This window comes from Hippoglossus stenolepis, chromosome 4, assembly GCF_022539355.2.
Source record: "Hippoglossus stenolepis isolate QCI-W04-F060 chromosome 4, HSTE1.2, whole genome shotgun sequence".
Lineage (NCBI taxonomy): Eukaryota > Metazoa > Chordata > Actinopteri > Pleuronectiformes > Pleuronectidae > Hippoglossus > Hippoglossus stenolepis.
Window position 1 is genome coordinate 19,299,893 of NC_061486.1, and position 12,154 is coordinate 19,312,046.

Here is a 12,154-nt window from a genome sequence, read left to right on the forward strand (position 1 = left end):
AGTAGATGTGTAAAAATGGATAAAGTTCTGCTCCACCCTTAATTAAATCCTCATCGTGTTTGCGGTTTCAGCTAATGCACAGCAAAGTCTTCCAGCAGCCAAGATTTATAAAGTCTCAGTCAGTGAGAGAAGGATAGTGGATAAAACATGAGTTCACTCACGACCCTAACCCTTCTGACTAAAGGGCAAAGCACAGTCAAACATTTTCCCTGGGACTTGTCTTCACTGCTTATTTGACTTTAAGAAAGAGAAAAATAGTCTTAACCAATTAAAATTAAAATGAAACATTGTAATATTCCTGAGGAGTTTAAATTTAGATAACATTATCTAAAGTGTTTTTAAGTTCATTATACCAAAATGGTGCATTTTCTGTTTTGCCACAAGGTTACAGGGACCTCATGTTTTGCAGAGGGAGAATGTGCTTTATTTGGAATTGCACAAAAGTTACACTAAAGTTTCACAGCCAAACTTACTCACAGGGTGATGCTTGGCAGATAATGTTGACCATGCTTGCCATCTTAATTTACCATGGCAGCATGATAACATTTGCAGGTTAGCTCCACACACACACACACACACACACACACACACACACACACACACACACACACACACACACACACACACACACACACACACACACACACACACACACACACACACACACACACACACACACACACACACACACACACACACACACACACACACACTACAGCTGAAGGAATGCCATTAGTTTTGTAAATATTTGGTCATCAAACAAAGTAATGGAAAAATTCAAATTGAGGAGATCATCAGATAATTTGAGGGGGGGCAAGAATGTCTGCACCATATCATGGCAGCAGGATTCGGGGGAACATGAAGGCCTGCACCCAGGTCAGAGAAATCTATCCATCAGTTCTGTCTGGACCAAAGAGGTGGACTACAGACAGACGGACATAGCTGTTTATAAAGAGCCAATTCTAGAGTGGCTAAAAAAATCTTTGTCTTTTATTAAGCTCACCCTCAAATCAACGTCTGCCTCAACAGCTCCATACAGATTAGGAAACTACAAGTTGAAATGTGAGCCACTCTTTGACTTAAACTAAATAAACTATAATAACATTAAAAAAGGGTTATTTGGTGTTAATTGACCAAAGCACTGCTCTAATATATTTCATCTGAAATCCAAGAAAAGTAAGTTAGTGCAGCTTTACACTTGGTCCAATGTAAAGGGAAAGGGAAAGTTTAAACTCTACTCACATAAAATATTAATTACAGAGGGCAGGTTAAAGGAATGGGGATGTGGTTAAGGTTTGAAAAGTCATTACTAATCATTCAGCCTGTCGGATGTGTTTATGTGCACCACTTCCAGTACTACTGAGTTTAATCTGGCTTCCTATTTGAAGGGAGAAAACAGGCAAGGCAGAACACATTTTCGACGGACATAAAACAGACATGCAAGTCAAAATAAACGATTTGGAATCGAGCCTGAGCCGCGTAGCCCTGCCTATGCACTGAACAAGTGTATATACACACATATGTATGTGTGTGGGGCAATGAAAAAGGGGGAAGTGGGAGACCAGATTACAGGCAGTCTCATTTCCAGCATTATAAAAAGGGTCCAGGTAGAATTTCTGCTATTTGTTTAGCAGTGGAGAACATGACATTCCTGCTCAAAAATGTAAGAAGAAATTTGGTAACCTGCAGAAAAAGATCTTATAAATCTGTGGATTATGAAGGCCTATCTGAACAATGAGGGCATGATGTTCAAAACAATTCAATTCCCTTTCACAACAAACCCTGATGGCAGTAGAAGAATAACTTAAATGTATGGAGTCATGATAGCTACATGACTCACTGGTGGGAGCATCTGCCCTAAGCAGAGGCTTGGACAGCAGGAGTCTGTGTGTGCGTGTGACCATGGGTGGTCATAATGTGACAGTGAAGAACACCATAACCTCATGTTGGATAAAAAGCATCACTTCTCTAAATCCCCTTAATCTGGTGGGTCGTTTTATACAAATGCTTGATGATTTCCATTTCATACACTTTAGAAGACAGATACATCCGGTCTGCAGAGAAAAACCTGTTATGAAAATGCACTGAAACACAAGGGCTTAGTGCCACAATGGGCTTTTGCTATCAAATGTGTGTGTGTCTGTGTGGGCTAAGTGGAATTTACCGCTCGCAACCGTGTAATTAACAACCTGCATCATTTCAATGCAATAGGTTTAAATGTTGTAAATGGCCACATTTAAGCTCTTTTTCAAAATATAAATCATTTTTTAAGCGGACTGGGTTTAGGAAAGAAATGCATTTTGTAGAGTTAAAGAAATAGTCCCTGGGGGACAAAAAACAAACATGTATTATGAATGAATCAGGAACACTTCCATTTAATTTGACCAAACAGGCTTTTCTATCGTGTTTTCGATGAGGACTATGGTTTATTTGTGACTGTTTTTATTATTTTTATTGACATTATAAGTATTATAACATTACATTACATATAACATTACATTTTTAGCAGGAGAATATTACTATATGCACTTTGCAATTAGCTATTTTTTGGAGCATCTCTGTAAATAATTCAATGGAGAAAAAAAAGTCACTGTGTCTATGGTTGTCAATATTTAGCTGAGCTTAGAAGGCCTTCTAGGAAAGCACGCTTCATCATGATGAACCTAGGCAAAATCAAATGGATAAATTACGAATCATATTGAATTGCTCCTGTAAGGTGGATCCACAGTGAAAAAGAATACTGTAACAGCAAAAATGGTTTTCATATTATTAATAGAAAGAAAGATAAGCTCAAGTAAGTTGAGTTTCTGCAACCCCACGGTGGAGGAAATTAGAGTGTTACAAAATCTCATCGAAGCAAAGCAGTTTTTAAATGCAACAGAATTCAATGTTATTTTTAATATGTAACTAAAGCTGATAACTGATAAAGTCATGATAGTTTACAGATTCAGAATGTTACCACCCCTAGTATAAAGTATCCAGAACAGTAAAGTAATACATAGGCAGCCGAGTAGAGGAAAAATAAAAAAAGTATATAAAACAAAAGGTGGATTATCTTTCTAATAAAATAATCAGTGTGCTTCCAGTTTAGCCATGCTTGTCTGGTTGAGGCCGCATACAAGTGTTTTTCTAGTGACATATTCCCTGCAGGCGAGACGTTGCATGTCAAATTGCTTCAAAATGTGATCTCTGACCAATAGTCCACAACAAGCGTTGCAGATATTACAACACTGACTTCATACTTCATGCTGTTGGAATCATTTCATAATCCATACTTTAAGTCAGTGAAAGAGTATTAATCACTTGAGGATTACATGCATGGTTACAGAATGGAGTTAAATAACACGAGTTGTGGCTGCCTTTTGGAATAAATGGAAATTAGGATTTTCGCAAAAACAGTCTGAGACAGGAATGATGGTGGACATGTATGGAATGAACCAGAAAATAGAGGAGGGGGGAAAAAAGCAAAACAAAAAAAAACTGTATACATGGCCTCAACAGTGACCATGATCCATGATATATGAATATCCATGTGTATTAGTCAAAGCCTCAAAATAGTAATCCACACAGTGAAAGAGGAATATATTGGTTAAAAGAAGAAAGGACCACATCCTCTCAGCATCTGGAGCTGTTGTGGGGGTAGAGGAATGGGGGTTGGAGGTTGGAAATGTCACCGACAGTTCCCAAACTCCAGAGAACAAAGCACACTTATTCATCGCTGAACTTTTGCCCATGAAGTGTGTGCACTCAAACTCAGACAAACTGTGAAGTTGTGTCCGTCTTGACCGTAAGATTTATATTCACCGAGAGAGCAGCCTCAAATCTCACAGAATTTGAATACCGATGGACGTAATTAAACTGGATGAAAATAATAACAACACAAGTAGGGGAAGGAAACACAAATCCTTTCCAGAAATGTGAGCAGACATACCAAGGTCTGCAATGGCACCAGCATTCTTAACTAATTCCCAAAGCCCACTGGCACTAGTGCAGAGAGTGAAGGGGACTCATATGGAGCTTTACTGTCAAGAAAATCACTGGATCCATACATTGTTTGGACTTAACGCATAATCCTTTCCATTGATAAAATTATGTTGAGTGTGCCTGGCTGGAAATCCACAAGTACAGGGCTTCAGCACACATGCTTTTTCCCTTCTCTGGTTTTCCTTTAATTTGCAAATCTTGTAATCTAAGCCTAGAGCTGACTGACCCAACTTCTAAACCAGCACTGCTGTAGCGGCCAAGGCTCCAATCTGTTTTCCATTTAAGTGTCAAGACGGCATCCTTTTTGGTGGTTAACAAAAGCTGTTATTTCAAAATGATTATATGCTAAAAATTGTGTGAGGACCTTAGTAAGTTTATGAACAGGCCCAATGGAAAGTACAGCGCTGCACCCGGAAGCCTTTTTCCTTCTCATCTTTGACCAGAGTGTTATTTACCAAGCACTTCTGTAGGGGGAAGAACCAGGCTGTGCCATTCAGCCAGAGGTCAGGGTTTCTGCTTTTCAACACAGTGCATGTTTTCAGCATTAGTGTCGGGCGACGCCTGGGTGATTCGCCAAACCGTCAAAACACTGCTTGTCTCGGAGTCAGTGAGGACATAGGAAAAGCAGAAGCAACCGTAACGGCGTTAGAGAGACAGGGGCGGCGGTCCCTGGAAAACATCAAGAAGGTGGTCTCCATCGAGGCCCAGCTGAAGTCAGACTTCCTTATTTCATTTCCCTGAGAGGATATATTGAGTTAAATTTTGTGTTGCTCTGGAAGACCGGCGTTTCAATGGGGGAGGGGGAACGGGGGGGGCATGGACTGGGTATGAGGAGGCGAGTGCAAAAGGCCTTCGGGTCTGTCATTTTTTAAATTCACTTTCTTTCACTAAACAAAGACATGACATCCCAGAAAATCTCAGGGAACTACACATCTGTTTATTCCCCCCCTCTGTCTGCCTATGGGGTGTTCAGGTACTGCTCGCATTCCAACCAACAAGTCACTAAGATCCCATGAATCCCTTTCTTAAGTTTTGGAGCTGATGACTCTGAAGTATCAATGCAGTGCAAAGTAAAAGTAGGGGAAACTTCTCCCCAAATATCAATGATGATTCTGCTGTAAATAGATGTTTTTGGTGAAGGACCTCATTCTGTCTGTGGACTTTTAAGAGTCAAGTTAGTTAAAGATTCTTTCCACTTCTTCCTGACCTCTTTAACTGTCCATAGTTCACCATCCCCTTCTTCATTGATTGCACTTGTGATCAACTTCCATGCTGAAAGTTTTCGTGTGTTTGTGTTGGTGCTGTTGAACTTTGCTGTGAGAACCCTGCTATGCTTTGCATACAACTAAGTTTTGTTATTTCTTCTGGTTTGTGTTATCCATATCTTCCAGCTTGTTTGCGGTTTGGATAAAAGTAGGTCGCTTGGCAGCAATCATCACTTTGCATGTATTTGCAAGGGCTCACATCATAATACCAGGTGCAGCTATGACTGTGGTCAGTCAGGCTTAGTGCACTCTATATTGCAGTATAATATTGTAAAGAGTACAGTATAAACCAGCTATATATGATTTTTATAACATATGAAAATTACCCAGAGTTAGATTCAAATATTTTGTGCTATATAAATAAAATTGACATGACTTAACTAGTGTTGATTCAAGTAAAAAGAAGTCAGAAGTAGGTAAGACCAGGTTAAGCGTTAAGACCTACAGCAGCTGGACAAATAAGATTTCCAAATTTAACAACTAGAAACAGAAGGATGATAAAGTCAATGCTTGCCGTTGGTCCAAATCCTACACCTTGTGTTTTGAGTCCTTAACATGTAATTAATCCTCCTGCATCACATATAATGCCAATTTAATTGTTTGAACAAAGTTAATATTGCAAATATACAGAAAGAAGTAATGCTTTATTTATTACTATGTGATGTGTGTGTGATGTGTGTGACCGTTGTATACAGTCTATGTGTGCTGCGCTTTGCTTTCAATAATTCTATTTTTGTTGACCACAGCAGAGTCTTTCCATAAGCTGAATGCAATAAAAAGAAGCTGTTTCCTGTCAGCTATACTATACCACAGTATTATTATCATGTGGTTATGTTAATAAATAGCACCTTAATGTGGTAACATCTATGGCCAGAATTTATCAGACAAATCAAAGTATAGTTGTCAAACAACACAGTGTTCACAGCCAACTAAAGGTGGAGTAGAGTTGGGGGGCTTGGTTTTGGCATAACTATCATGACTGGAGAATCTAGCTGCTAGCTAGCTTCATCTGAAAATCTTAGTCCAAGTTACAACTGGTGGAAAGTTGAAGAAGTTCCCTCTCCCTTGAGATATCACATTCAAGAGGCCAAAAACATGTATAGGCCACCGTGACCTTGACCTTGCCTAGTTAACCAGTGAGTACAAGTGATTTGTGCCAGATTTAATGAAATTCCCTACAGGCAGTCCTCATATGTCACATTCACAGCAACAAGAGGCCCTGTGACTTTGACCTTTTGACCACCAAAATGTAATCACATCACATATTTGTCTAAGTCAATGTTTGTACCGAATTTGAAGACATTCCCTCAAGCCGATGTTAAGATATCATTTGCAAGACCTTCACCTTTGACCTCTGGCTACCAAAATCAAGTGAGTTAATCCTTGAGTCCAAGTGAATGTTTGTACCAAATGTGAAAGGATTCGTTGATGGCGTTCTGGAGATATCACCTTCACAAGGCAAAGAATGTGCTTTGTGAGGTCACTGTGACCTTGACCTTTGACCACCAAAACTAATCAATTCATCCTTGAGTCCAATTGAATATCTGTACCAAATTTGAAGAAATTCCCTCAAGGCATTCTTGAGATATCACGTTCACAGGAATGGGACAGACAACCCCAAAACATAGGCTGCCGCTGGGGCGGAGGCATTAAGATATATAGTTGTAGTTTACATTCATTCAAAAGTTGAATTAATGCTCTCATCAGTGACTGCTGTCCTGTTTGGTTGAAATGTTGCTTATACCTGATCGCAGAGAACTATGAGGAAGAGACGTAAGCCTTATTATGATGGGAGAACTCACCCAGAGGACCCTGTGCTCTTGCAAACCCCCAGCAACGGCCTCTTCTCAGCAAAACTGTCCATCTTCAGAGGACCTGAGGAGGAAGAGGATTCAAAAGGGAGGCAGATGAGAAACAGAATAAATATGAACATAACAAAGAGGGACATTCTTTAAATGAACATGTGAGGCCTCCAGTGCTGCCCACTCTCTTTCAACAGGCAGCCTATTACCATGACAGGAAACGTGCTGATTACATTAGTACTGTTGCGATGTAATTCAATTATGGTCATCAAACTTTTTGATGAAAGCAGACCCCCCCCCCCTTCTCTCCTAAAATTAGTCCTTGTTTTGCAAGCTACTGGACCCTAACGCTGAGTCCCTATGCTATTAAGACTTTGGTGTTCTACCTTTTTCTGATTCTCTAGCTTTTGAGAGGAAACTTGAATGAAAACACTGGGAAAAAATATGATTTTAAAAAGTCAGAACTAAAATAACCTGGAGAAATCTTCAGAATTTCGAAAAGGAGTGTCCATCTATTAGTTGGTGTTTGGGTTTCAGTGTGGAATTACAGCACAGTTAAAAACTCATTGAAAAAGTAAAGAAAAAAACATGTTGCATGGGACTTATCCCATACTTTCCCTAATTGTGTCATTCTTGAAGACAGGCGGAGCATCGGGGGTTTGAGGGGATGGGGGTGCTTCGATTGAAGAAGATGTTACCCTTTAAAAGGACTGTAATTTGAGGCTTGACAGTAATCAGCCTGAGTTCCTGTGGTATGGCGTAAAAGCAAAAGTGCCTTGCCTACCAGCCTTTAACACTCCCAACAAGGTCTTTCCTTCTTTCATGTTTCTGTCATCAGTCATCCTTCCCTCTCAAGATATTGAGCTGTAACATAAATATGTCTCTTGGAGACTTAGTGAATTGGTACATTTACTAAAAACCTACTGGGAAAACACTGCATGAATGGAGAAACTTTGATTTGATTACTTTCTCTAACATTGCTGGACAAAGACCTAAGGAGTCCTGTCTGTATGTGGTCTTTAGCATGTTTGAATGTAACAGTGAGGATGGGTGCATGTTTAAATAATGAGAAACAATGTAGACAACGTGCTTGTTGTAATAACGTCATGAAAACTGAGCATCCCAAGTGTAACTCTACTATAAAGACATAAACTAAACTCCACTGAAAAAGAGACCAACAAATTACATTACACACTACTAAATATATTCACGTTTCCCCAATTTTCATTTGTCATTTATCAAGGGACCAATGTTGCCACATTTTGCAACACAACGGAAGATCATAGGTTGCAAACTCCAGAGAGGATGTGGATAAATCGCATTAACTCCCTTTGTAGAAGTAGCACTTCCTACTCTATTCTAGGAGAACTTTGCCTTATTACATTCGACACCTATTTTCGGGCATTTCCAAGTCCGCCCACCCATGGCTTTGCATCCCAAACAATTGGCCTTTTAATGGCTCACCACAGTGCAACACTGTTTGCGCCCTGGCAGATTGCAATCAGTGTCCTTCCCCTCAGTAGTACAATTCATATTTATTTTCTGCTGAGAGAATTGCTCTCCTCATGTGTCGAGGCGATCTGCTGCTTCTTATTACTGTGGTTTGCTTTCATCCACATCCAGCCCTCTTTAAATGCTGCCATTGTGTGTTGTTGAAATCTGCCAAAAGACCGGAACATGGACGAGGAACAAAAAGTTCTTCTCACAAACCAGTGAGGCTTATATGGCAGTTTTCACAGCACTGATTGACACCTGCAGAGATTAAATTGAAACTTTATGTCAGGAAAGGACCTAATCAGTGGAACAGCTAAACCATTTGTTTTCAGAATATGAACCCTGGTATTTATACAGCACTCATCTTCCCAGTGTCTGAAAATGACCAGTGTGTTCAGTTACTGTTTCCACATTTGAATATAATCTTCTAAACATAAAGTTGAGTAATCAGTAGTGGGAGCAGGAATTTGAATATATGCAGTGGTTTGACGATGCAAATTGTAAATAGATAGAAATTGACTATCAATCTATAAATATCCCATAATGGCAAAGTGAAAACATGTTTTTAGTTTTTAGCAAAAGTCTCACTTACAAGTATTCACACATAAGTACTTTATACAAGCAGGATAGATCCTTTTGGGTTAGTATCTACATGTTTTGAACCTGCATGGAGGCAGTTTATCGGATTCTTCCTGACACATCCTCTCAAACTGTCAATTTGGCTGGTAAACATCTTAACTACCATCTTCAGGTCTCACCATGGCAGCTCTATTGGGTTAAGTCAGACTTGAGGCAACTCTATCATAGTCCTGGCTGTATGTGTCAGGTCATTGCTGTGCTGAAAGGTGAACCATTGCAGTCTCAAGTTGCATGTTCTCTGGAGCAGGTTTTCTGAGTCTTCCCGTCCTTCACTGTAAGATGGCATTAGCCAGGTGATGAGCAGTCCCCTGGTGTTCACCAGACAGTTGGAGTTGTGCCCAAAGGATTAAACTTTTTTCTCATCTGAGACTCTTTTATTTGTCCTCTCAGAGTCTTTTCAATGTCATTTGGCAAAATTTAAGCTGGCTGTCATTGGCCTTTTATTAAAGTGAGAGTTGGCTTCTAGATCACCTCTCTGACAAATGTCCTTGCCAGGTCACCCAATTTGGCTGGTCAACAAACCCAAGAACCTGGGTAGTTCAAGAATGTCCCAATTATTGAGGCAACCGTGCTCCTGGTAACACTCAAAGCTTTAAAAATGGTTCTTTAAGCCCTCAATTGTATTGGAGAGGCTTGTTGTCTGCTCGTTTGACTTCATAGCTTGTTTTTTTCCTCACATGCATTGTGAGTCATGAGACCCAATGCACACAGGTGTGTGCCTTTCTGAACTATGTCCGATAAGTTCAGGTAGTAACAGATTGACTCAAGTTCTAGACCAATCTCAAACATATTTAAAGCCGAGAAGATGGACCTAATCATAATTTGGAATGCTAGGGTCTGAATATATTAGTTTCAGTTTTGTATTTCTACTGGGTTTGCAAAGATTTCTGGATGGAGCCAATGCTGGCCGACTTTGGGCCAGGGGCAGGGTACACCCTGAAAAGTACACAATTGAATCAATTTAAAATTAATTATATAATACAATGAAGTGTGCACAATTTATTCTGCATTCTTCCATTAAGATGCTGAGATGACTCCTGTCTATCAACTCAGAAGAATCTGAGGGTGTTTACAGGACATTTGGTTGAGATTATGGAAGCAACTTATATGAAACTGAAGAACAAGTACAAATAGATAAAGGAGACCTACTTTGATAGCGCCATTCAATATTCTCTCAAGTATGTGTATGTTCACTACGCAAAGGAATTATTTTTGACACTCAAACATATAAAAATAGAAGGAATCAATAAGGCCAAACAGAGGAAATCAAATAAGAAACATTCTTCTTAGATGGAGAATTGGGGAATACTAGCAAAAATGCTAGATTAAGTATTAAAAAGTCAACATTAATGCTTATCCTTCAATTCATTAAAAGTCTGACAAACTTAATTGACACAGTGAAAGAGTGTATTAGTGAATACAAGTAAAGTATTGCTGGTATCACATGAGGTCATCACCAAACAATCAGAATAATAAAGTTTTAACGTCTCCTAACAAAACAGATGCAACAAGACAAATGTGAAAGTACCCAGCAGGACCCAGCTCAAGAATAAAAATAATTAAAAACTTTGGACAGCATGGTAAATTATTTACTATGCTTTTATACACGTTTCATGGCTGCCTTTGTTAAATAATTCAACTTTTCTAGCTATCATGCTTGTCAGACTGTCATGGCCACCAAGTTAAGTCCAATAATATAATAATGCAAGTTATTCTCAGCAGATATGATATTATCGAAAGTCAAGTTTCTTATGAAATACAAATTAACAACAATTTCTAAAGATTAGAAAAAGACAATATGAGTGCATTGTAATTATTTGGCTAAACCTATTTCCATATCACCTTGTCACATTTCTATTTATCATAAAACCCACTTCAGTCAATCATTTTTTTCAATTTCCAACATTTCCAAATGAAAATTGGTGGATTCCTACTCATTAAATCCTTCAAAATAGTTACAAATCAATGACACCATGAGGCAAATGATACCAGGGTGGGGGTAAAAAAGGAATTGACAATAAAGGCTGCTCAACTACTGAAGGCATCTATTTTTAAATACTCCTATTCTAGATATAATCAATGTGTCATGCTGAATCCATTCCTGGGATTGATTTATGATGATCTGCTGTAATCTAATACATAAGATATTCACATTTCTCCAACCTGTCTTGTCATTCTGGCTGCATACATTGGCTGGCTTTCATTCTTTCCCATAATGACTTTTGTCACTTACTATTACTGCAACACACCATCTGTCAGCATATGATCATAGTTTATTGATAGAATAATTGCTTCTCTTCTAGGAGTCTCCCTACAGCTACAAAGACATCTAAAACATACATTCATTTTTAATGTGTGGGGATTCTAGAATGGCATTCGGCAGCAAAAGATACAGTATGAGAAAGAAACTAAAAGGTGGGAAAAGACATTTTTTTGACAAGACAATTAACAAATGGCTTTGGTCATAGAATCTATTAAAAATGCAAAATAGCATCTACAACATGCACGTTTACCTGAACAAAATATTCAAGAATGTTGAAACGGTAATTTAGACTGGAGGAGTTAGAGAGAACCGAACAGTGAGAGGTTTCCAGCAGAGCTTTGGCAGCAGAGACGCACTGACTTCAGAGGCCTGCCACCGCTAACTCAGAGCAGGCCAACAATAATCGCAGCCTGACTTGAACATTAGGATGAGGCAGCATGGAGCACTCTTTAATTTTAATGATATAGCACCACTTAAAATGCCCACAACCCAAAACTGCATTAGGATGAGCCATACAAAATTTTATTTTAAGTGTCGACCTTGAATGCTGAAATCAAGTTAACCAAAGTGTTATTAAAAAAATATACAGAGAAACTCTCATTTTTAAAAGTCCCTACAACCATTGGGGATTTGGAAGATAAACCTAGTGTTAAATAATAAAGCTTAGGGGGCATTAGTTGGTGGCATTTCAAGGAAAAAAACTGAAA

General features: G+C 39.0%; 1 protein-coding gene across 5 annotated transcripts in view; it reads right to left on the bottom strand.

Moving 5' to 3' along the window:
- The window catches only part of bcas3 (BCAS3 microtubule associated cell migration factor), a 318,499-nt gene that overhangs the window by 293,863 nt on the left and 12,482 nt on the right, over positions 1-12,154 (bottom strand). For all 5 annotated transcript variants that reach the window (XM_035154599.2, XM_035154598.2, XM_035154597.2 and 2 more), the window contains exon 7: positions 7,052-7,124. In XM_035154599.2, coding sequence (XP_035010490.1) covers positions 7,052-7,124 — 73 coding nt within the window. The remainder of the gene's footprint in view (positions 1-7,051; positions 7,125-12,154) is intronic.